Source organism: Bombus terrestris, chromosome 17 (genome assembly GCF_910591885.1).
Source record: "Bombus terrestris chromosome 17, iyBomTerr1.2, whole genome shotgun sequence".
NCBI classification, from domain to species: Eukaryota; Metazoa; Arthropoda; class Insecta; order Hymenoptera; family Apidae; genus Bombus; species Bombus terrestris.
Window position 1 is genome coordinate 7,622,102 of NC_063285.1, and position 26,653 is coordinate 7,648,754.

Consider the following 26,653-nt stretch of genomic DNA (forward strand, 5'->3'; position numbering starts at 1 on the left):
TCTATGGCTTCTTCCGCTATGGGTTCTTTACCTTGACCCAGTGACACATTATGGAAATTTCTCCCTCCAAAAGTGAAACCCAATTAGATTCCCAGTTTTTCGACGTCCTGAATTTTTATCGTTGTCGTTATTGTACATACATATTCCATGTGATTACGTTGATTTTATCGTTTACGTTGATTGATCATAACATGTTTTTTTATAATTCATTAGGTATCGATAATTCTTAATTTTAATTGTCTTCGATTCAGGTTATAAACTGGTAAACGAAAGATATGTTATCGACAGCAACAGAGTATAGGAAATGAGAAGAGTAAGAAGATATTACAATTATATTGCATTAAAGAAAAATTATTAAATGTTGCGAAGTTTGATTGTAGCTTATTGATTGATTCCTCAGGGTATGCAAGAATTATATCTCATGACTTTGGTAGCTGATCCTACACCTTTGGATCGGTGGAATTTCAAAGCTAAATTTTTTGCATTGCATTGTTTAATGCTCGTTACGAGGAATAAATATCTGTAAGGAACCATGGGTCGCAAATGAACCGTTTTTTGGAAAATGACCTTAAAATACCTTAAAAACTAAGTAATGACATATTAATGAACAAACAAAAAGCTGTTCCTTTGAATGTACGATAACCTACGCTAAATAGAATGAAGCATCTAGCTTCATCATTTCAAACTATTACAAAATTACTTACCTTATGGAGAAATCTTTCGTATAAAAATCGAATAGCGTTGAAGAGAATATAATTCGGTACGTGGAATTGCAGAAACGTTAACTACTCTTCGATTTCGATATTTTTGAATGTATTGTAAAAATCGATATTTCAAATAATCTTTTCCTATATGAGAAGAGAATTCGCTTAATTTCCGTGATATTCGCGAAAAACTACCGATATCACTACAGTGAATTCTGCATCTGCAGTCGTGCTACCGTGACAGCGTATGCATTAGTTTAGTTACCGATTGCCGGTCACTTATCGTCTGTTTGACAACGAGAGTCGGGCGAGTTTAAAGGCTTCGTGCACAACGTACACATGCGAGGTTGCAAGAGTCTGTTATAACTGATAACTTATAACTCAATTAAAAGTGAATATCATCAGTGTATTAGGTTCAAATATTAAATAATTAAATAACTGTTAATAAACAGAAGATAAGCGACCGGCGACTGGTAACCAGACAGACGCATGGGCTGTCACTGTTGAACATCTATAGGCAGAAAAACACTATGATTGAGCCGGTAGTTTCTTGCCAATATATTGAAAACTAAACGAGTTCACTCCTTATATACAATATAGTATATAGGTAAAAGTTGTGCAAAATATTTTTACAACATATCAAAAAATCATAAAATTCGGGGGTCGATAACGTTTCTACAGTTTCACCCTATATACCGTTATATATTGCATACAATATTATGCATTATATATATTATTATTATTACAAGTTAATAGTGTTACACACTAGATAAATAAATAAATAAATAAATAAATAAAATATTTTCAGTAAGGACTCCTGTTATTCTAACAGCAAAATGACTTTCAGTCGCGCGCGACTACTTTGCACGTGTGCATAGCATGTATAGATATATGTATGCCTTCCATATTCTTTGTAGTCACAGAGTCGTGTCTTAACTTCGCGGTTGCGCGCGTCTGGTCGCGAATGGGAAGAAGAATAAAGCGTAGACTTCGTTTAAAAGACCTAGCTACGGAGTGGGGAAAGTAGCGATGCCTTTTAGTAAGCAGATTGTAAGGAACCGTACGATACTTAGCCCAGAACCTTGGTGACCCGAAGTACTTAACAAAAAAGAACACAAAAGAAAAAAAAAATTTTCTTTTCTTTTCCTGCGATAAATTTAAACAGCTGATCCATACGAATCTTGATAAACTTTTGGAAACTATCCTGATAAACTATAAACAAACTACTGGATTTTTGTTTCGATTGATAATACAATACTATATGGTTATTAATAACTAATAAGCCGATGTGATATTATTTAAATAAAAAAGAAAATTAACAGAGCTGTTGTGCATAAAAAATGTTTAGGTGTTGAAATGTTAGGTGAAATGTATAAGTATTGAATAAATTTCTTACCTTCAACGGATCAACGCCAGGAGAGAGAATGAAAAATATAGGCGTGATTGAACTGGTTTCTTCAAAGGATTTATGAAAAGGTGGAGATCTGGATTCAACAAATTTTGAACCAAGCTTTTCTTCTACGAAGCACCTAAATAAAGTAGTGAGATACAATATTTTAAACAATTTGAGGAAAAAGGAAATATAATTTAACTTAAAGTAATACCAGGTAGTATAGTATACTGGGTGTTACTGATATTTTTAATGCTCTTTTTTATAAATAACAGATTTGTAAGATAAAAAAGAAAAATAATTATTTCTTATACATGCTACGATAGGGTGAATAGATTTTTGAAATGTTATTGTTTCTACGAAAGATTATGTATGTATGTAAACATAGAGAGACGAGTGTCGACTCCTGATAGCCAGCGTTAAGCATTATTTGTTATCAAGCGATGTCAATCCTTAAATGTTATCAATCGTTATCTGTTGTTAATCGTTATTTGTTGTTAGTTGCCAAAAGTAATAAACGTTATTGTTACAAATCAGGAGTATTTCTTGTGTGCTCAATCACGACATATACCACCTTAATAATAATTCTGTTTAGCTGTTCTCGACCTATGTGTTCGTTTTGTGTGTGTTTTGGAAAAGTGGGTGCTGCTAATGTCTAATTTTTCCGTTGTTTTAGATATTAGGAAGTTTATGTGACATCAGAGACCATCGCACCGCTTCAGAGACCAGGTCACACACCGCGGGCAAGATGACTGCCAGATGTCTACACATCCTTACTGGGTACCTTCGATAGTCTTAGGGACCTACCATAAATTTGGGCATTTTCATAGTTAAGGTCCTTTAGACCAAGCAAGGATCATTCCTTTCAAGTGTCCTTTACATTTATTGTTTACCACGGCTAGATACGGGAAACTTGATTTTTCTGACGTTCTGTACCTTCCTTTACCAACTTTCTCTTGTCCCTTAAATTTAAGGCTTACGTTTTAAAGACAAGAAGGTTAAGCCGTAACGGAACTTTATGTTTCTTTTCTATGGAACTTTATTAAATAACACAACTTTATAAGCGCAGTTTGCGCGACTGATCTGAGAAATGTTGACTGACGAGAGTTTGTAGTTTCAGTCCCGAGCTGTTCTCGTATCATCATCGAGGAAAGCTCGGTGTGGGTGTACCCTTGGAAAAGTGAGGGTAACGATCCGCGATGCCAATTGGTTATAGCCCACGTTAATAAATGAAGAGTGGAGGAGGAAGCCTCCTACCAACATGGTCCCTAGGTGACACTGTTCATGGGGAAAACTAGCTTTCCCGCTATTGAGGGTACGCGGTGGGGACCTGCACACATCTGGCCTCTAATGTGGATTGCCGTCACACTCTCGAGGGCGGCTGAGACCCTTCCTAGTCCACCAACCTTCTTCTTACCCAATCAAAAGCAGTGTCTATTGCCCTCACTTTCCTAGCCAAAATTGTCCTTAACGAATCAGCTCATCTCGTGTCCTTAGACACACCCATCACTAGCTTTCCTCTGCCTCAACATTGTCACTAAACTTCACATATTCTCTATCTTTAGAATAGTCAACATGTTTTTACCGAGTTTCTACGCTTAGACCAGTCGCGCACTTAATTTATACATACGCATCAGTGTAACTAGTTTCTATATAAAGTTGTTGGAGTGAATTGTGATTTATACGTGTCAATTCAGTGTGTATTCCATTGTGATTACTGAATTCATCATAAGGTTTGATAAAAGGAAAGTTAATAGTTGTGCTACGGATGAACCTTCTTGTTTTTATCATCTAAGCCTCAAATTTACGTGACATTATCCTCGGTGTCTTTGTTGGTGTTGTGTATCGCTATACCTGCTTCTTGGACGAGGGAGTTTTGTTCTTTTGATCTGGAAATTTGACTTATATGCGGGAACATGCTGGCAGAATCGTTTTTGGAGGTATTTATTATTTTATTTTTCCAGTATTGGTTTTAGAGTTCGGGAATGCTTGTTTCAATTGCGATTTTATTTTGTATAGTAGATAATTTAGGAATTCGAAGTCTTCTCTTTCGTCGTAAGAATAGTTGTATTTTAGATTGTTGCATTTAGATAGTATGTAGCTTTTGTCTCGTTGTAGTTTTTTTATTTTATTGTTTACATAGAACTCGCAATAATTTTTTTGTTTTAATATTGGTGCGGATTTGTAGGGGCACTCGACAGCAAACTTTCCAACGGTTTCTGTCCCGTGGCTCGCTACACGAAGACTCTACCCTTCGAACAAGATGAATGCCAGATGTCGATACACTTTCACCGAATATTTTTAGCTAGCCTAAGGACCCGCTATAAATCATAGGATGTATGTAGCAAAGGTTCTCTAAAGGGACAATCGTCTTTGTCTCAACAATCTCTACACATACCACCCACTACGGGAAAACACAGGAAATCTGCTTTTTCTCACGTACGACGCTCCTCGCTAGCGATTTTCTCTCAAGGGCGGTTAACATCCCCCTCCAACCACCAACTCAAAATTGAGCCAATTAACAGCGACGTCCATTTCCCTCACCTTCCGAACCAATACTTTTCTTAACGAATCCGATCATTCCGTATCCTTAGACACACCCAATCACAGTTTTCCGAAGGAGTATTATCTTGACAAAGAGTCATTCTGTCGTGAGCCGCGAGACGAGTTGAGAGACGCCTATCCGAATTGATCGTTGGTAGTTGGCCGTAATAGCGAATCCGAATTTCTCGACATCTGTTGCAATCATCTCCCAACTTGAATCGCACCGCGAAACGTATCACATCGAGTTCGAATTTGCAACCGCGAACCGATAATTGTATCGCGCGTTCTGTGCACGAGTGTATATCACGTACATAAACTAATAAATATTTATAGTTGAACAATATCGAGTGAATCTTCTACACTTATCACGCACTTATCACCCCAGATTCTTGAAGAGCTATTTCTATATGTTTTTCTATTTCGTCTATGAATGAGTCGATTTGTGTGATTGTTAAGCTGACGTTGTTGTAGATCTTCTGGTCGTAGTCCTGTTCGAGTCGGTTTTGGAACTTTTTCTAGTCTGTCTTTTCGTAATCGTACCTGGGAGTTTCGGTCTGTGTTTCAAGTGTTAGGAAGTCAGATGTATTCTTGTTTATCTGAAATACTATGGCGTTATGGTCGCTGTTATAGTCTAGGATATTGAGAGTGTGTTAACATTTTGAAATTTTAATCGCGCGTCTGCTAGGCATGTGCCCAGGTATGAGCCTTCTTTTCGGTAAGAGGGTAGCTCGGAGCTGTAATGGTTTATTTTGTAGTGTATACTTTTATTGTCTAGCCAGTTTGTAATGAAGTTTCCTCTCGTGTTGTTTAGTTCGTTTTTCCAGCTTGCATGTTTTGCATTAAGGTCGCCAGCTATTGTATAGTAATTTTCCTGTTTGTCGATCTGTAAAAGTTCAAAGAGATTGTTGAATTCGTCGTTAAATTCTTTCTGCAGTGCTAAATAAGTTTTCCTTATTGCTTATTTTTATTTTTATGATCGTTTCTAGGATTTTGAAACTTGTTATTTTGTCGTTTTGCATTGTTTTGAACATCAGAGGGTTTTTTTATGAGGATTGCAGTTCCTCCACCTTGGGCAGCTAGAGTAGTTTTTGAAGTATACTTTGTGTCTTTTGTTCAATTTTGTTTCTGAGATAAGTACGATGTGGAAAGTGGAAGGGTTAGCATATTGTATCTGTATTTGGTTTGAAATTATTGAGTTGGCATTTATTGAAATTATTTGCAAACGTTTTACTTTTAACTGATTTGTTTTTTGCTGTAATTGACACTTGAGTGGGTTTTGGTTATTCATCATTTATACTATCGATAGTGATGAAGATGGGGTCGATCCTTTCCTCCTGCGTTTTTAATGATTTTTTCATTTCGTTTAATTGCTTTTGTTCATTTAACGCCTTGAGTGTACATTTTTTGAAGTCTTCAATGACGTTTATTATGTTTAGTTGGAGTATGTTTACTGTCGGATTAGGGCTTTGATTCAAGCGGGGAAATATATTTGTTATATATTATATATTTGGTAGTTTGTTTTCTTTATTTGTGTTTGATACACAAAAGAATATTTAAAGAAACATAAATGTACCAAAATGAAAATGATATATTGCATGGTAACGGTCGTGTTATAGAAAAACATATCTTTTTCTCGATGCTTAGATTATAGATTCTTAAAGGTTGATTGTTAAGAAAAATAATATAGATTGGGAAAATAAAAAAAAGCCAACACCACACGGAGTTCCCAGGCGGTCACCCATCCAAGTACTATCCGTGCCCAGCGCTGCTTAACTTTCGTGATCGGACGAGAACGAGTGCTTTTTTTTTTTTTTTTATCTTTGTTTATTAGTTCCAGGTTATTTACATATTTTTTTTACATCATTTTTTTTCCAGAATAAACGCTGAATTCTAATTGTAGGGTGGTACAGGCAAGAGTACCGATACGCGACGGTACGACGTAGCCATGCATTATTACATTCTTTTCTCTTTTTTTTTTTTTTTTTTGAGATTATTAATGTTAAATAAAATAAAATTAAGCCGCTGTTGCGCTGTGCTTATGGACGATATTTTAATTTATGTCCTGAAAGCCTGGACGCAAAAACAGGACAGTTCGCTAGCCTATTAGGGAGGGGCTGGGAGTGGATGGACTGGAAGGGGCGGGGAGGGGTGTTCTGTGGGATTAGTATAATATTTGTTTATCTATTTACATATTTACATATTTACATATTTACACTTTTATTCGGTGAGCGTTGCCGTTCTGTGGCTCTTTATCTTGTTGTTTTTTGTTGTGGATTCCGTATCCACCAATATTTTTTTGTGTTTTTTCTGTGTTTGTCTTCTGTATCCTTTTGGGGGAGGGCCATGTTGTATCTCCACCTAGTGTCTGCCGTGCGGCCATCTAGGTTTTCCTCGTATTGAATAGATTTCATTCCTATTTTCCTTTGCATATGATAAATTATGGGTATGTTGTTTTGGTCTTGGAGATAGTTTCTTTCGCCTAGGTATAGAAAGGCTTCGGCGGGGATGTAGCCTGTTAACAGAGTGTTTTTGAAGTATGCGTCGTTTGGGTATAAGCAGCCGAAGATTAGGCTGTTTTCTTTGATCTTCGCGGCTTGCGAGAAGTGATTTCTCGTTAGTTTTAGGATGTGACAGTCGATGCGGTGGATGTTGGCTAAGTCGTATATTTTTTTGTTTTTTACGTATTTTCTGTATCCGCTGTGTTCTGATCTGTAAATGTTCAGGCAAGCTCTGATGCATTTTCTTTCAAATATGCGAATTTTTTCCATTATTGACGCAGGTATGTTGTACCATATTGGGCAGCCGTAGGTTATAATGGGTCTTATTAGCGATTGGTAGCACATGATTTTTACTTTGCTATCGAGAAGTCTGGACTAAAACAGTCTTTTTGTATTCCAAAAAGCTTTGCTGGCTTTGGAGAGTTGGATTTCGATGTGTTGCTTATAATTTAGTTTTTCATCTATGTTTATTCCTAGGTATTTTACGCAATTTTTGTGTGGTATGAGGTTCTCTTCGTTTGCTTTTTCTTTTAGGCGGAATTTCCTGACTTGTTCCCTTTCTGCTGGGCCGATTTTGCTTGTTCTGGGTCTGAATAGTATGGTTTCGCATTTGCTTGCGTTAATTTTTAGTTTCCATGTATGATAGTAATCGCTGATTTTGTTAAAGAGTTCTTGCAGTTCTGTTCTTATCGTCTTGGTTTTGCGGCCTGTTACGTAGATGATTAGGTCATCCGCGAAGGCTATGGAGCGTTTGTGTGTGGATGTGTTGAGATTAAAGAGGTTTAGTAAGTCGTTATTGTGGATGCTAAAGAGTAGCGGGGAATTTACTGTTCCTTGTTGCAGGCCGTTCTCTATGGAGAATTCTTTGCTTGAAGTGTGCGAGCCGTCGGTCATTATGAAAGTTTTGTTTGTTACCATGTCCCATACTATTTTGATTAGGTATTCGGGGAAGTTCTTTTTAATCATTTTATAAATGAGCCCTGGGATCCAGACGGTGTCGAAGGCTTTTTCGATGTCTATTAGGCAGGCGGCTACTCGCTGGTTTGCGTTAAGTGCCCAGCAGATATCCGACGTAAGTTTGTTTATTGCGTGGATTGTGGAGTGTTTGTGGCGGAAGCCGAATTGGTTTTCCGGGATTATCTTATTTTTTGAGCAGAAGGCTGCTAGGGGGTTGTTTATGATCATTTCGTATACTTTGCTTATGTTGGGGAGGAGGCTTATGGGTCGTAGGTTTGCAGGTGATGAGCCGTCTTTATTTTTTTTTGTAATGGCTATGAGTTTGGCTTTTTTTCCATTTTTTGGGGAAGTACGTGTTGTTTAGTGCATTATTAAACAGTACTGTGTAGTACCATTTTATTTTTTTTGGTAGGCGTTTGAGCGAGATGTTTGGGATGCCATCGAAGCCGGCGGATTTTTTGTTGTTTAGCGTGGAGAAGATTGTACTTAGTTGATTGAAGTTTGTAAAGTAGTTTATTTCTGGGTCGGGCTGTTTGGGGTCGTCCGATGTGTTTTCGTTTGAGAATGTGCAGACTGTTTTGTTTAGCGCTATGTCTTGCTTTATTTTATTTTTTAGTATGTTTGTTTCGGCGATGATAATTCTGTTTAATTGTTCTCGGCCCATGTGTTCGTTTTGTGTGTGAGTTTTGGCGAAGTGGGTGCCGATAATGTCTAGTTTTTCCGTTGTTTTTGATATTATGAAGTTGCCCTCTGTGTCTTTGTTGGTGTTGTGTATCTCGATGCCTGCTTCTTGGATGAGGGAGGCTTTTTCTGGAGGCAGTTTGAGGGGCGGGATGGAGTTTTGTTCCTTTGGTCTGAAAATTTGATTTATCTGCGGGAACATGCTAGCAGAGTCTTTTTTGGAGATATTTTTTATTTTATTTGTCCAGTATTGATTTATAGAGTTTGCGAATTCTTGTTTTAGTTGTGATTTTATTTCGTGTAGCAGGTACTTTAGGAATTCTATGTCTTCTCTTTTGTCGTAAGAGTAGTTGTGTCTTAGGTAGTTTAATTTCGATAGTATGTAGCTTTTATCTCGTTGTAGTTTTTTTATTTTATAGTTTATATATGGCTCGCAGGAGTCTTTTTTTTTAAATGTCGGTACGGATTCTTGTAGGCCGATTTGTATATGTTTTTCTATTTCGTCTATGAACGAGTCGATTTGTCTGTCTGTTAGGTTGACATTGTTATAGATTTTTATGTCGCAGTTCTGTTCGAGTAGGTTTTGGAACTTTTTCCAGTCTGTCTTTTTGTAGTTGTACCTGGGTGTTTCGGTCTGTGTTTCAAGCGTTAGGCAGTCAGATGTATAGGAGAACGAGTGCACTCAGCGCGGTATGAGCGCTGACTGAAATAAGTAATTTTTTTATTTGTCTTTGATGGTCAAAGAAATAGAATATTTAATGAAACATGTGTGTGCCAAAATGAAAATGATATAACGTATGGTAATGGTCGCACGATACTAAAACATTGCAATTTCTTCATGCTTAGAATAAAGATTATTAAAAATTGATTGTTAAGGAATCCGAATTGATTTTTTTTTTGGGGGGGGGGAGGGAATTACCTTATTTTTTGTGCAAAAGGAGATTAGGGTGTCATTTATGACTATTTCGAATATTTTGATTACGTTGGCTAGGATACATAATATCGCAGGTTTGAGAGCAAGGAGCGGTTTTTATTTTTTTCTTTTATGATGGCTCTTAAAATTATTAAGGAGCACTGTATAATAACATTTTATTCTGTTTGAGCAGAATGTTCAGGATGTGGTCGAAACCGGATGATTTTTAATTGTTTAATTTAGAGAAAATGATTTTTATTCGGTTGTAATTTGCAAAGAAGTTTATTTCTGTGTCTGGTTGTTTGGGTTTGTCCGAGGAGTTTTCATTAGAAAATATGAAGGTTGTCTTATTTAGCGATATGTCTCGCTCTATTTATTTTTCAGTTTGTTTGTTTCGGCAATGATAATTCTGTTTAATTGTTCTCGACCCATGTGTTCGTGTGTGTGTATGTTTTGGAAAAGTGAGTGTCGATAAGATATAGTTTTTCCGTTGTTTTACATGTCATAAAATAACTAGACTTCATGTTTTTATTGGTGTTCTGTATCGCTATACCTGCATCTTGGAGGAGGGGAGCTTTCTCTGGAGACAGTTCGAAAGAAGAGATAGAGTTTGGTTCTTTTAACCTAGAAATTTTATTTGTCTGTGGGAACATGCTAGCTGAGTTTTTTTAGGCATATTTTTTTTACTTTGTTTGCTCATCTTCTGTTTCATCGTAAAAATAGCTGTATTTTAGATTGTTTATTTTGGATAGTACGTAGCTTTTGTCTCGTTGTAGTTCGCTTTCGCAGTCAAGGCGTTATTTTGGAAGGGTACACCAATAGCTAAAACGATTCCCTTCAACATTCGTAGCAGTATTTCTAATTTCCTATGCTATGAGTTTCTTGTAAGGGTAATTGACGGATTTTAACGGTCCGAACGGTCGAGCGCCCCTTACCCCTCGGCCAATAACATCGAAGCATGGCATTCATTCTGGTATCGTTCACGCTCTTCTCGGGAAGGATCCCCCGCACTTGGAGCACCTTAACGCCGTAAACGCCATCTGGCGGGCGAAGATGCCGTTTGACGATTATCTTCATAACCAATCAGCGTGCGGATTTGGGGCCCTCCGTTTTGATCCTTGTTGGACTCTAATACGTGTTGGACTCGCTCGAGTCTAACAACGGTATCGGCAGTCTCGTTCGAGTGGTTCAACCGTGAACACGTAGGAGACAGTCAGCTTCAGTGCCTCCGATTCGCTAAACGTGGAGTAACGAACCGTTTCAATCTCTCAGTGCTCTTCAAGCGCTCCTGCAGGCTCAATCTTACCATCAGGCGTAACGATCAGTGGACAGTCCTCTGCGAAGTCTTCAGTTTTGAACGATATCTCCCAGCATACGTGAAGGTAAGTATCATTTTAGTGATCGAACACTTGTACAGGTTAGACGTATCGTTATTTCTTTAACCGTTTGAGTACTAAGCAGCGTGATCGCTGTTTAGATTTTCTATCGAAAAGTCCCAGTACATTTGAACGCTACGGACGACTGACGGTATTTTGGATTACATTGTTATCTTAATAATTTCTATTGAACAAAAGTTGAAATAATTATAAACTAATAGTATGTATATATAAAAATATAGATGTATTTCATAAGAATAACGAATATGACGAGCGCTTTCATGCCGCTTGTTTCTTTTCGCAATCGATTAAGAGGTTATCTTGTCGTTCGGGACTTTTCGACCCTGGTTTTTCAAAAATCCCGAGGCTCAAACGGTTGAATTATGTCAATATTATCATAAATAATTACTTTTCTATTTACTCTATATGATTTTCGAAACATTAAAAGATTATTATTACTCGACTATTTCAGTATTGATTATGATACATTTTTAATTACGGTTAAACTTGTCGCTACTGGTGTGAGAGACTGTAAAATTGATTCGAAACAGTATTTTACAGAGACTGATGAAACCGACGAGTTAGATATTTATATAATTAAAAGTTATTCCTGTTTCTGATTTTTCTTTGCGAATATGTTAACTGTGCTTGAGCAGCGCTGGGTCAAATTTATCGGAAAAATATTTGAAATAGTATTTTAAGTTGTTGTTGGTCTACAGTACGAATAAAATATTTTATGTATTAAAGAAATATGTAGTAAAGAATAAACTATCTTTCTTTTCACAATGTGGTATATAAAATAAAGTATCTTATCTTTGTATTGTAGATTGAGTTTAAAATGTTTCTTAACAATGAATATTGATTAAGCAGAAGGTTAATATACGGATGCGAGAATCCAAAATATTTACAAATTAAATTCATGTTCTTTTTAACCCTGATGCATTCTCCGGGTCTCTTTATTCTTACTGCTCTCCTTTTTTTTCTCTCAGAACTTCTGTGTTCTTTAAACATATAGAGCAAAATGTTATCTGACTATAGAAACCGATACGTTTGAGAAAAAGACGTGCGATTATAGAAAATTTAGGGAACGCACTGATTCAAAATTATATTATAAGACGGTAATATGACCCGCGTAGGAAAGCTGCGAAAGAAATAGCAGAGAGTGTTATGAATACATCGGAACATTTCAAAGAGAAAATAAGAAGTCCTAAAAATTTCACTAATGCCAAAATTTTGTTTACAGAATAGTACCGGTTCTTTGCAATGAAAGTGTGTGGGACTGGTAAATAGGATATTTGGCCGTGATATTTACTGGATGTTATTGCTTGTTGTCGTAACCGTTGAATATATTTAAAAATGATAAATACATATACAGATTATATTCGCTGAGTCGCTCGTACACAGTATAAATCGCAAAGTAAAATTACTAATTAATACTCAGTAAATGCTCGCTAGATAATCGTCGATAACTCGGTAGATAACTTGTGATAACACTTAGATAGCTCGTCGATACAGAAAGATACTCGTAGATGCTGATAGATACCAAACTCTTTTCTATTTGGGTTTCTGTTGGGTTTCTTACTGGCTGGGAGGGAGTCGGAAAATTCAAATTCGAATTCGTCTTCGTTCGACCGTTACACGTAACGGCGACGCTGTTTTTGGCCGGTGTCTGAACCGTTCGCGGAGAGACGCGATCGCGAGATAACGCGTCAACAAGAGTTGTAAATTCTCGTTACGATTGAACAATCGACGCCACGAACTGATTGATCCCCTATTTCTATTAAGAGAATAGAGGTGGTTGGAATGAGTGCATACGGAAAACTACACTGGATTTGTTAACAAAAGTTTAATAATAAATCAAGAAGCAACAATTTCAGTCAACGATTAACAATGAACAATTAAGACGAAAATATAACAATTAAGGTTTTGTTAGTGGTTTGCTTATAACGAGACCTGTCGTACTTCGCAGCTTGAGATGGACTAACTGATGCTTTTGTTCGAAACCACGGAGTCTTTCCTTTGTTGCCCCTCAATATCCCTACTACATATGTGTTTATTAGATCTACCGCGGCGGTCGCCGCGTATACGTTCTTCTGAGAATTCGGCGAAAGAAACTTAGATATATCGATGATAGTGTCGCGTAAAATAAAAAGAAATTTAAAAGAAAGAAGAAAACTTTATTTTTTCCTCCTTTATACATTTATAATACACTTCTGAGCTCCAGCCGTGACTTTCCAAGACTGAAGCTCTTACAATTTGGCTTTCGGTGGGATCTGTTTCTTCTTTGTTTGTCATCCCTTAATATCCCCACTACCCTGTAGGCGTACGAGACCGTTGCCACGCTTCTAGAACATTCGGTGGAAGGACCGTTAGGATACAGATGACTCATTAGCCACTTCGGCGATATATATTGTCGCCAAGGCCGCCACATCTTTATCTCCATTGTCGGTCCATCGGATTCGAAGTATGCCGGTCGTGACACCATCCTGCCCGCGATGTGTGTGTGTTCTGGTCTCTGACGTGATTTACGTTACAATAGATTGGACACGTCAGTATTGCGCTTTGACGGCATAGCTCTTTGTGTCGCGAAGCCGTGGAAAGTTTCGTGGACGAGTACCGCGACATTAGTATTTTGCTGTTGGTAATTATACGTAATCCAGTGAAACTGAATAGTTTCGAAATTGAAGTAGGTGAGAAAATTAGAGTATTATGATGGTGCAGGACGAAAGGGCCTGATTTCCTATACAAAAATATGTCGACGATGAAGTAACAAGTTTTGACTCAAGACTTGGTTTTCTAGAAAATCAATTATGAAGTTCCGTCCACTTGATTCGCTACTTTTTAAGTATACGCGTACGTACATGACGAAACTTCACAATTCATTGTCTGGGAAACGAAGTCAGAATAGATTTTATATATCTGAATGCACGTCTAAAAATACCATTTTCTCTCATACATACACGTATGTTTTCTTCAATATTTTCTCTATTCGATAACATGAAATAACAAAACTGACTACTTCAGCCAACGCTCATACCGCGTTGAAAATACTCGTTCTCGTCCGATCACGAAAGTCAAGCAGCGCTGGGCACGGGTAGTACTTAGATGGGTGACCGCTTGGGAACTCCGTGTGGTGTTGGCTTTTTTTACTTTTCTTAACACTTAGCCAACCGAACGGGCAGATTTCCCTTTTTTACTTTAGCAACGCGTTTTTGTTGTTGTTGTTGTTGTTATTATCAATTATTATTTACCTGGAATTGTTCCCAATTAATTGCGACCCTTTTTCTGCTTTTATAAAGTGCAGTATGGAATAAAATGCACCAATTTAGTGGTTTTAAAATTTATTAAAATGTTACGCCATCAGCTATGGCTAAATAAAGATATAGTCGAACGATATCACGCTAAAAAAATATTAAAATACATTATGAATTTTTAACTTCACTTTCAGGTTGTATCATTTATCTTTAGTCATCTTTAATGTTTTTAATTTTACCTATATGTTTTTATGGCTTAAATATATAATATTAATTTGATGTTTTGTATAAACAGTATGTGAAATCGTTAAACGAAATCATTACCGCAAAATATAATTGACTATTTAAATAATTTTTATACTTCTTTGTTTTTCAAGTGTTGGTGAATATTAGTCCTCCTTACGTAGGAAAATGCACGGTTGATAGCATGTAGGTTGGTCTGTGTTGGGCGCGGTGGACAGAGAAGCGTGTATAGCTCGCTCTGGCGTTAATAAGCTATGGTCGTATACATCAAGAAAATATCTTTTTAGCATTAAACGATTATCACCATACATTATATCATTCTCGCATACACGCTTACTGATATATTGCTTTGTTTATATTTTCCGATAATGTTACATGTGTTCAATATTCGGAATTCGGAATATGTCGATTGAAAGAATACAAAAGTACATGTTCCGAAAGTTGTGACACACACCGAAGAACGATTGCCTGCGCGCGACGAAAATGAAGTCGAAAATGTAAAATGACATTTTTCGTTTTGTTTTCGCGAAAATCAATTATGAAATAGCTCCTACTTAATTTCACAGTCCATTATCTTGAAAACAAAGCCAGGCAAGGTTTCACAAATCTTTTTTGTCCTACAACATAATTGTATGTTTTGTAAATATTTTTTATTCAATAATATTTAATAACAAAATTGATTACTTCAACCAACGCTCATACCAAGCTGAATGCACTCTTTCTCGTCAGAGTGTTGTGAACCTCCCAGCAGGTCGGATCTCACTGGCCAAAAATACCAGGCGTAAGACTTGTTAATGAGTTTGCCAATTTATGCAGTGATATTAAATAACGAAAAGTGATGAATAATGCTCACTATAAAAACAATCAAGAATATAAGAGAAGGAAAGAAGATAGAATGAAAGAAGCAACCAAAAAGAAAATACTACAAAAATGGATATTTGAATTTGAATGAACTTTCGACCGTTTGCGTGGAGACGCGATTTCGAAGAAGCGCGCCAACGGGAGTCGTAAATTTCCGTTACGATTTAACTAATCCACACCACGAATCGTTCGATCTTTTATTTCTATTCAGATAATAAGGATAGTTGAATGAAAATAACGCTGATATTAACAAGTTAATATATATTTTCCACGATCCAGCAACTTCAATGAGATGCAAGGTTACGTATATGGAATGACAAACTACGAATGAGTACGACCCGAGACTCGTTTCGTGTTGGCGACTGTGATGATGTATCTTCTGTCGATTGGCTGTCTTCGACTGGGCGATTCTGCTGACTTGTCTTCCGACTCTTGCTGTTCCTTGAACTGTGTTTTAACTCGAGCTGGTGTTAACTGTTACTCGTGAGACTTGATTGTTACTTGAATGGTACTGTTTGTGACAAGTCTAGTGATCCAGTATAGAGATGAAGTCGAGAGCACAAGTGTAAAGACGAAGTCTACGGCACAAGTTGACTGTTCCGTAGTCGTGAGAACAAGTATAGAGATGAAGTGACTGCTCTGTATTTGTGAGAACAAGTAAAGTTCGTTTTTGTGTGATTACGGAGGAAAATTCTGAGTGAGCGAAGAGATGAAGAGATGAAGAAAGCGGATTTGTTGCTCACACTTTTCGTTTGGAAAGTTTACAAGAAACTTTGCGAAAATATCAACAAATGCAACGAGTCAAATACGAACGCGTTGCTCAAATGAGCCGCAAATTCATCCCGTGGTTAAAGTTCTCAGACATCCTAAAACAAGGAATAAGCCGGAGCCATGTCACCGAAAACCAACCACATCAAACAAATTTATTACTGCGCGTAATTGAAAATCCAAACCCAATTAAAACGTAACCCAATAGAACGTAACAAACTTATCAAGGACTTCAAAGAAGCATATTCAAAGCCCTAAATGAACAACAAACACAATTAAACGAACTAAAACAATCATTAAAAACACACGAAGAAAGGATTGACTCTTGTCCAAAAGGAGGCTCCTGCCCAGCCATATGGCTTGGAGACGCACAATTGCAATTCCTTAATTTACGGGCAATTAACACGCTCAAAATCATAGACTACGAATGCGACCATAATGCTCTCGTATTCCAGATGAACAAAAATACATCAGATTTCGTAATCCTAGAAACACGGAGTGACGGTCCCAGGTACAAGTGCAAAGATAACACACTAGGAAAAATTACAAAATCAGCTCGAAAAGAACTGCGTCCTGAACACCCGCAACAAGCTCAATCTAACAAAGAGGCAAATCGACTCATTTATAGAGGAAGTAGAAAAACACGTACAAACCGTCCTTCAAGAATTCGTACTAAAAATAAATCAAAAGTCGGCTTTCGAGCCCTATATTCATAATAAAAGAAAATTACGAGACAAAAGCTCCATGCTATCCAACATAAACAATCTAAAATAAAACTATTCCTACGATAAAAGAGAAGATTTAGAATTATTAAAGTATCTTTTGCACAAAATACAGTTGCGCAAAAAGGACTCTGTTGGCATGTCCCACAGGGAAATCAAATTTTTACATCAAAAAAGCCAAACTCTATCCCATCTCTCAAACTGCCTTCGGACGAGAACGATTCCATTCAGCACGGTATAAGCGTTAGTTGAAATAAGTGATTTTCTTATTTGCTTTTAGCGTACAAGAAAAGAATATTTGAAATATATAAGTGTGTGCAAGAATGAGTGATGTATGGTATTAGTCGCGTAATACTAAAACATTTCTATTTCTCTATGTTTACATTATAGATTATTAAAAATAGATCATTAAGGAAAGTAAGAAAGATTGGAAGAATAAAAAGGTCAACACCACGCGGAGTTTTTTTTCTTTTTTATTGTTTATTTAAATTACAATCAATTCTCGCGTTGAGAATTTTCTGCAATTTTTCTGGCGTGGCGCAGTAACATGGCTAGTATTTATAATAAGTTAATACATATTATAGATGAGTATAATTTGTGAGTAAGTATTATAAATAAGTAAATATTATATTATTAAATAACTAGTTGAATCTGTCGTTTAGGTCTAGCGGGTAGTGTCTCTTCAGCCTGCGAATGTCGTCCGTCGTTTCAAGTAGTCCAGTGATTAGGGGGTTTCGGTGTTTGTCGACTCTTTTGCTATATCTGCCGCTATATTTTGCTATTTCCTCTTTAACTGTGGGTATGTTGAGGTCGCGGTGTATTGTTTCGTTGGAAACATACCAAGGTGCATCAATTAGGGATCTTAGGGTTTTCGATCGGAAGCGTTGGAGTATTTCAGTGTTGGAGTTACTTGCTTCGTGTTTGCTGATGGACGTTTTTGCCGGTGTGGAGAGGCGGATAGCGTTTATTATGCTCGTGTTTAGGTATTCCGTGGCTGCTTCGATTTCTTCATTGGTTTTTAGTGAAGTTGAGGCTGAAGTTGTGTGGGTAAAGACTTCTCTAAAGAGCTTCTCGAAATTGCATTGAATATTATTGTAACTAGCCGTATCGCTTTTGGAGGATGGTTTTTCAGAATTTTGCCGTTGATTAGATCAATTCCTGGTGCCTTGTTGTTTTTTGTTTTTTTCGATTATGATTCTGATTTCTTGTGCCGTTGTTTTAGGTATGGTGTATTGATTATCCGTTGTGGAATTAGTGGATCGTTTTTCATCGTCAGTAAATCGATTGAGATTGCTATTATGTGGTGTAAATGTGCTGCATAGGTGATTGGCGAATTCTTCAGCTTGTTCTTCATTGCTTCTTTCCCATGTATTGTCTTCTTTCCTGATTGCTGGGACTTGCTTTATTGGCTTCTTTATTCTTTTCGTGGTTTTCCATAAGGAGTATTTGGTATTTTCATTCGCTGATAGTGATTCTATGAATTTCGTGAATTCGATGTTGTGATGTTCTCTTATTTTGATTTTTAATTCTTTTGTAAGTTTGTTTAGGATTTTCTTATTTTCGCGTGTTCTCTGTCTTTGCCACGTAGCTTTGGCCTTTCTTTTTTCCCTGATTTTGTCGAGGATGAGCTGTGGAATTATTTTTGACCGCCTGCTTTTTATTTCGTGGGTGGTGGCTGTCCATGCTGCTTCCTGTATTATTTCCGTCATATTTACTATTGCCTGTTCAATATGTTCGGGTGTTTTCAGTGGGATGTTACAGTTGATTTTGTTTTCAATTAGCTCTTTAATAGTTTGCCAGTTGGTAGTTTTATTGCAGAGCGATTCTGTCTCGTTATACAGTATCGGTTTGCTTGTGTATTCTATTATGATAGGTGAATGATCAGAGTTGAGTTCGAGGCTGGTTGTTATTTTTAATTTGGTAGTGTTTATACCTTTTATAACTGCGAAGTCTAGCAGGTCAGGTAATTTGTCGAGGTCTGTCGGCCAGTAAGTTGGTTTGCCTGCAGAGAGAACGTTGAGGTTGCTATTTCTAATATATCGTTCAAGGGTTCTACCTCTCGGAGTGTTGATTCTGGAACCCCATAGTGTGTGTTTTGCGTTGAAGTCTCCTGCTGCTATAAATTTGTCTCCTAAGGTTTGGAAATACTCCTCCCATTTTTTGGGTGTCATTTTGTGTCTCGGGGGTACATATACTGCTGAAATCTACAAGTAATTGTCGTTGGTTTGTATCGTGACGGTGGTTGTTTGTATGTGTTCTTGGTTTGTTTGGCTGTGTAGGTGATGCTTGATGTCATTTTTTATTATTACTGCTGTTCCTCCGTGGGCTTTACTTATGGGGTGTTTGGTGTCGTAAATGGTGTAATACGATATTTTTATGTAGCTTTTTGGAGTGAAATGTGTTTCTGAGACAAGTAGTACATCGATGTTATTTTTATATAGAAATGCTTTAGTTTCTGGGGCTCTCTGCTGCAAGCCATTGGAATTCCAGGCTGCTACTTTTAATATGTCCATCTCTATTTTTTACTTAGCAAGTTTGTGAGTAGTTGTAACATGACCGTTGTTTGTTGTACTTGTTGCCTAAGTGTTGCATTTAATTCACTTACCATTTTTCCTAACATCTCTGTACTTTTAATGGATTGTTTGAGCACATTTCTTTGATGTCTGTAGCGTCTTCGATGTTGTTGTTTTGATTCTGGTTATTTGTGAGTGTTGGTTGGCTAATATTTTGGGTTACTTGCGCGTAGCTTCGGTTCCCTTGGGGGTTAATGCTTCTGATTGTGGCGTTAGGTTCGTATTGTGCTGTCAATGCAGTGTCGTTAACCGTTATACTTTGTCGTGGTTGGTGGTTGTTGAATGATTTATTGCGAAGTGGTGGAAACAGTTTACGTCGTAATTGTTTTCTGACTTCACATCCTTTATAGCTGGCTGGGTGGTTTCCGTTACAGTTGTAGCATTTAACTTCTTCTATTTTTCCAGAATATGGGCAGTGTATTGTTAAGTGGTTTTTTGCGCACTTGACGCAAGCTGGGCTTCTGTTGCAATAATTTTTAGTGTGTCCGTATTGTTGACACCGCATGCATTGAGGTATATCTTTTTTGTGTCGTGGTGGTTCCACTGTTACTATTGTATTTAGTATTTGTTTAATATCATATATTTCTTTGTTGTTGTTTCTGGGTTCCAGTTCTATTAAGAATAGTGGTAATGGTTGCTTTGTGTCGAATCTTGTTATATTGTTTATTGTTCTTGTTTGATGACCAATTTTAGCTAACTCATCGCTTAGTTTATGTATGTTGGTTTTAGGATGCAATCCTCTTATGACAATTTTATAGCTCCTTTCAGTTTTAAGCTGATACGTGTGGTAGATAGCATTTTTTTCTTTTAATGCTTTTATAACTTTCGTAAATGTTTCTGGTGTGTTTGTTTGTATTTTTACTTGTTCCAATTTTGTTTGCTTTATTGTGTAGTTGTTTTTCTCATCTAGATTATTTAGTAGATCGATGAGCGGGTCTATTATTTGGGCCTCAACAAAGATTGGTGGTGGTTTTGTAATATGATTTGTTTGGATAGTGGTTTTATTTACGGGGTCAGCGTCTGTTTCTTCCGTTAGTGAGCTGAAGGAGTTGCTTAATGGTAATTCTTGCAGCCATCGCTGCTTTTCTGTAGCTGGGTTTCCTATGGCACTTATGTCTGTAGTTGTTTTGCGTTTTTTGCTAGCCTTCGCTAGCTTCCAGCTTTCGTCCTGATAGTATCTTTCATAATCTGGATTGCTCTCTTCCTGTCCCCGCTGTTCTTTTGTTTCTTCTGTCTCCATGTTAATTTGTTTGTTTTTTATATAATATGTTTCTCCCTTCGTTGCTATGTTTATTGTTGGTATCTGCATTGCTCTTCTGTTTCCTCCTCATTATCATTTTGCTATTTACTTTGCTATTTGCTTCTCACTATTACTTTGAAGCGCTTTTTCCCTATTCACTTATACCTGGAGAGGACGACCGTCTAGACACGTCCGTCCTTCTCGGCTGCTCGAGCAGAAGTGAATGTTTGACATGGCCTGGCATTTTTGGGTAAATACCGGCAGGGGGTTATTTCCGCTGTCTAATGTCTGCTTGGACTTCCGTTGTCGCGTCGCCTTAGGCTGTGTATGATGAGCGAATAATGGCGTTCTTTCTTTTGAAAATTTTGTCCATTGAATGGACAAGGATAGGATTATTATGCAATCGTTTTCATGGAAAGTCGAAAGATTTGAAGATGAAAGATACTACAGCGATAATAAGTACCCGTTGTATTTCTTATAACATTTCCTGACCGATTAGTTAGGTTCGAGTAAAATCGTGTAATACCTTTGTACGATTAAAAAAGTTTTACACTATGGAAATGAAATATATAGGTCTTGATAAAAAAAATCGTTGCATTGGAAAACTGTATATATGTAAATTCGATTACTATTACATTTCCATATTTATATTCGGTTTTCGCAATTTGCAAAATTCCTATCACACGTTGTACGAGTTTACAACATGTTTTTGCTCGTTACGTATACGTTCATCTCTTAATCTCAGAAACTTCTGCAATTACGAAATTAAAGATTAAAAAGGTTAATAAAGACAGAATAAATTCGATGCTTGCAAATACAAATATGATGCAATTTACGTTCTTACAGAAATGAAACGACTTGGAAAATATAAAAATAACTTAATTTACTTTTAACAGAAATGGAACATTTTACATATTTCATATTATTGTGAAAGAGAATTACATTATATTTATCATGCTATAATTTATTCTTAATAAAAATGAATAAAATGACACGGGAAAGACAGAGGATTTCTAAATGAAGATATTATGTCCAACAAATTGACAATGTAAATGATGACTTAAACGTTCGCGAATGTTTCGTTTCTCTATTATTACCACTAACTACGATTCTAGTAAATGAATTATAAAAGCTAAAAAGATATTCAACGTTTAAGGAGCAAAATCGATCATCAACCTTTGACAATTCAATCACATACTCTGATCGCGATCCGCCAGACACCCTTCCGGTTTTTTAATCGGCCAAAAACACGAACGAAAATAATGTAGGGGGGTGCCGAGGCGAGCGTACCACCCCATCAATCGCTATAGTTTACCGACTCGCCCCCATCCCTCATTATCCGGGTCTCGGTCGACGAAATTCGTGGCGGTAAATCATCGTCGCGTGCTGCCTTTTTGATAACTCGATTTCATAACGAACCCGTTGCTCTATTTATAAACTGGCGGGAGTGTTTTAAATTAAATTCGATCTCGCGCACGCGGTTCGCACGCTGTGCACGTGGCAACACGGTGACTCTTCGTTCAGAAGGAGAGGCGAACACGAAGAAAATCAAACAACGAGAAGTTGAGAAGGAGAAAAAGCGAAAAAGAAATACAGTGAAATAAAGAGATGAACAGAGAGGAACGTGGACTTTTACCGGACGGATTATTCCACCCTAAATCGTGTTTTCGGCTGAAACATTGGCATTCGTTGTCGTAAGCCGACGCAGACACACAGGGGGACACCTGCGTGGGCAGAGGGCTTCGGTACCCCCGCCTTTTGTTGCTCGATATTTGTTTTTTCCCTAATGTTCCCGGAGGCTATGCCGTGGCAAAGAGACGCTGCTATTCGACATCGACAGGAAAACGTTGAAAACTTTTCTCTTCACTTCCGCTCGGGCAGCCGAGGAGGACGTGTTTAGACGGTCGTGCTCTCCAGGTATAAGTGAATAGAGAAAAAGTGCTTCAAAGTAATGGTGCTGCAAAGTGATAGTGAGGAGGAAACAGAAGAGCAATGCAGATACCAACAATAAACATAGCAACAAAGGGAGAAACATATTATATAAAAAACAAACAAATTAACATGGATACAGAAGAAACAAAAGAGCAGCGGGGACAGGAAGAGCGCAATCTAGGTTATGAAAGATACTATCAGGACGAAAGCTGGAAGCTAGCGAAGGCTAGCAAAAAACGCAAAACAACTCCAGGCATAAGTGCCGTAGGAAACCCAGCTACAGAAAAGCAGCGATGGCTGCAAGAATTACCATTAAGCAACTCCTTTAACTCACTAACGGAAGAAACAGACGCTGACCCCGTAAATAAAACCACTATCCAAACAAATCATATTACAAAACCACCACCAATCTTTGTTGAGGCCCAAATAATAGACCCGCTCATCGATCTACTAAATAATCTAGATGAGAAAAACAACTACACAATAAAGCAAACAAAATTGGAACAAGTAAAAATACAAACAAACACACCAGAAACATTTACGAAAGTTATAAAAGCATTAAAAGAGAAAAATGCTATCTACCACACGTATCAGCTTAAAACTGAAAGGAGCTATAAAATTGTCATAAGAGGATTGCATCCTAAAACCAACATACATAAACTAAGCGATGAGTTAGCTAAAATTGGTCATCAAACAAGAACAATAAACAATATAACAAGATTCGACACAAAGCAACCATTACCACTATTCTTAATAGAACTGGAACCCAGAAACAACAACAAAGAAATATATGATATTAAACAAATACTAAATACAATAGTAACAGTGGAACCACCACGACACAAAAAAGATATACCTCAATGCATGCGGTGTCAACAATACGGACACACTAAAAATTATTGCAACAGAAGCCCAGCTTGCGTCAAGTGCGCAAAAAACCACTTAACAATACACTGCCCATATTCTGGAAAAATAGAAGAAGTTAAATGCTACAACTGTAACGGAAACCACCCAGCCAGCTATAAAGGATGTGAAGTCAGAAAACAATTACGACGTAAACTGTTTCCACCACTTCGCAATAAATCATTCAACAACCACCAACCACGACAAAGTATAACGGTTAACGACACTGCATTGACAGCACAATACGAACCTAACGCCACAATCAGAAGCATTAACCCCCAAGGGAACCGAAGCTACGCGCAAGTAACCCAAAATATTAGCCAACCAACACTCATAAATAACCAGAATCAAAACAACAACATCGAAGACGCTACAGAAATCAAAGAAATGTGCTCAAACAATCCATTAAAAGTACAGAGATGTTAGGAAAAATGGTAAGTGAATTAAATGCAACACTTAGGCAACAAGTACAACAAACAACGGTCATGTTACAACTACTCACAAACTTGCTAAGTGAAAAATAGGGATGGACATATTAAAAGTAGCAGCCTGGAATTCCAATGGATTGCAGCAGAGAGCCCCAGAAACTAAAGCATTTCTAGATAAAAATAACATCGATATACTACTTGTCTCAAAAACACATTTCACTCCAAAAAGCTACATAAAAATACTGTATTACACCATTTACGACACCAAACACCCCTAGGTAAAGCCCACGGAGGAACAGCAGTAATAATAAAAAATGACATCAAGCATCACCTACACAGCCAAACAAACCAAGAACACATACAAGCAACCACCGTCACGATACAAACCAACGACAATTACTTGTAGATTTCAGCAGTATATGTACCCCCGAGACACAAAATGACACCCAAAAAATGGGAGGAGTATTTCCAAACCTTAGGAGACAAATTTATAGCAGCAGGAGACTTCAACGCAAAACACACACTATGGGGTTCCAGAATCAACACTCCGAGAGGTAGAACCCTTGAACGATATATTAGAAATAGCAACCTCAACGTTCTCTCTGCAGGCAAACCAACTTACTGGCCGACAGACCTCGACAAATTACCTGACCTGCTAGACTTCGCAGTTATAAAAGGTATAAACACTACCAAATTAAAAATAACAACCAGCCTCGAACTCAACTCTGATCATTCACCTATCATAATAGAATACACAAGCAAACCGATACTGTATAACGAGACAGAATCGCTCTGCAATAAAACTACCAACTGGCAAACTATTAAAGAGCTAATTGAAAACAAAATCAACTGTAACATCCCACTGAAAACACCCGAACATATTGAACAGGCAATAGTAAATATGACGGAAATAATACAGGAAGCAGCATGGACAGCCACCACCCACGAAATAAAAAGCAGGCGGTCAAAAATAATTCCACAGCTCATCCTCGACAAAATCAGGGAAAAAAGAAAAGCCAAAGCTACGTGGCAAAGACAGAGAACACGCGAAAATAAGAAAATCCTAAACAAACTTACAAAAGAATTAAAAATCAAAATAAGAGAACATCACAACATCGAATTCACGAAATTCATAGAATCACTATCAGCGAATGAAAATACCAAATACTCCTTATGGAGAACCACGAAAAGAATAAAGAAGCCAATAAAACAAGTCCCAGCAATCAGGAAAGGAGACAATACGTGGGCAAGAAGCAATGAAGAACAAGCTGAAGAGTTCGCCAATCACCTACGCAGCACATTTACACCACATAATAGCAACATCAGCAATCTCAATCGATTTAATGACGATGAAACACGATCCACTAATTCCACAACGGATAATCAATACACCATACCTAAAACAACGGCACAAGAAATCAGAATCATAATCGAAAAAACAAAAAAAAAAAAGGCACCAGGAATTGATCTAATCAACGGCATAATTCTGAAAAACCTTCCTCCAAAAGTGATACGGCTAGTTACAATAATATTCAATGCAATACTGAGAACACAATATTTTTCTAAACTATGGAAACAACCACGCATTAGCATGCTGCAGAAACCAGGCAAAGACCCACACCAAGCAGCATCCTACCGACTTATATCACTGCTTCCCGTATTTTCCAAAATACTAGTAAAAATAATCTACGCCCGCATAAAAATATTAATAGAGAAAGAAAAACTAATACCGGATCGTCAATTTGGATTCAGAAGCAAACATTCAACAATAGAGCAAATGCACAGGCTCATTAACGAGATAATACTGGCATTTGAAAATAAACAATACTGCACAGCTCTCTTTATGGACATAGAGAAAGCTTTCGATAAAATAAACCGCGAAAGCCTACTACACACAATCAGACAACAATTCCCGGAAAAAATTTATCAGATAATAAAATCATATCTAAGTAACAGAACATTCACGGTAAATATAAAAGACGCGTACTCTGAAGTTAAACCAATCAAGGCAGGGGATCCGCAAGGAAGCGTCTTAGGACCCATTTTCTACACGCTATACACGGCCAACATACCTACAACTCCCAACAGTAAAGTATTTACATTCGCGGACGATACAGCAATAATAGTCAGGCACACAAACCCGGAAACAGCAGTCACACTACTACAGGAACACACCACAAAAATAGAAAAATGGCTACAAGATAAACAAATTAAAGCTAACCCCAATAAATGCAATCGCATAACATTTACACTGCGTAAGCAGAAGTCAGCAAGTATACTACTGAACGGTACGCACATAACACAAACAGGAAAGGTCAAATACTTAGGACTCCACATAGATACACAACTCACATGGAAACAGCATATCAAAGCAATAATAAACAAAATACAGACAATAAGGAGACAAATGCAATGGCTAATAAACCGAAAATCCAGGCTAAGCCTGGAAAATAAAGTCAGAATATACAAAACAATACTAAAACCAATCTGGACGTACGGAATACCATTATGGGGACAGCAGCCAAGAGCCACATAAGTAAAATAGAAACGGAACAAGCAAAAATCCTTAGAACAATAACAAATGACCCGTGGTATGTGAGAAACGACGAAATTCGGAAAGACCTGGGAATACCAACGGTCCAAGAAGAAATAAAAAAGTATGCGGG

At 37.3% G+C, this 26,653-nt stretch overlaps 1 protein-coding gene and 1 non-coding gene across 2 annotated transcripts in view; one reads left to right on the forward strand and one right to left on the reverse strand.

The window, feature by feature from the left end:
• Positions 1–5,049: 5,049 nt before the first annotated feature.
• LOC125386652 (dynein beta chain, ciliary-like) overlaps positions 5,050–26,653 on the reverse strand; it is a 30,490-nt gene continuing 8,886 nt past the window's right edge. Inside the window, exon 2 of the mRNA XM_048413658.1 lies at positions 5,050–5,521. Coding sequence (XP_048269615.1) covers positions 5,491–5,521 — 31 coding nt within the window. The 3' untranslated portion in view covers positions 5,050–5,490. The remainder of the gene's footprint in view (positions 5,522–26,653) is intronic.
• LOC125386829 lies at positions 14,087–14,205 on the forward strand. The gene has a single exon (XR_007227268.1). It is a non-coding gene; the product is annotated as a 5S ribosomal RNA (ribosomal RNA).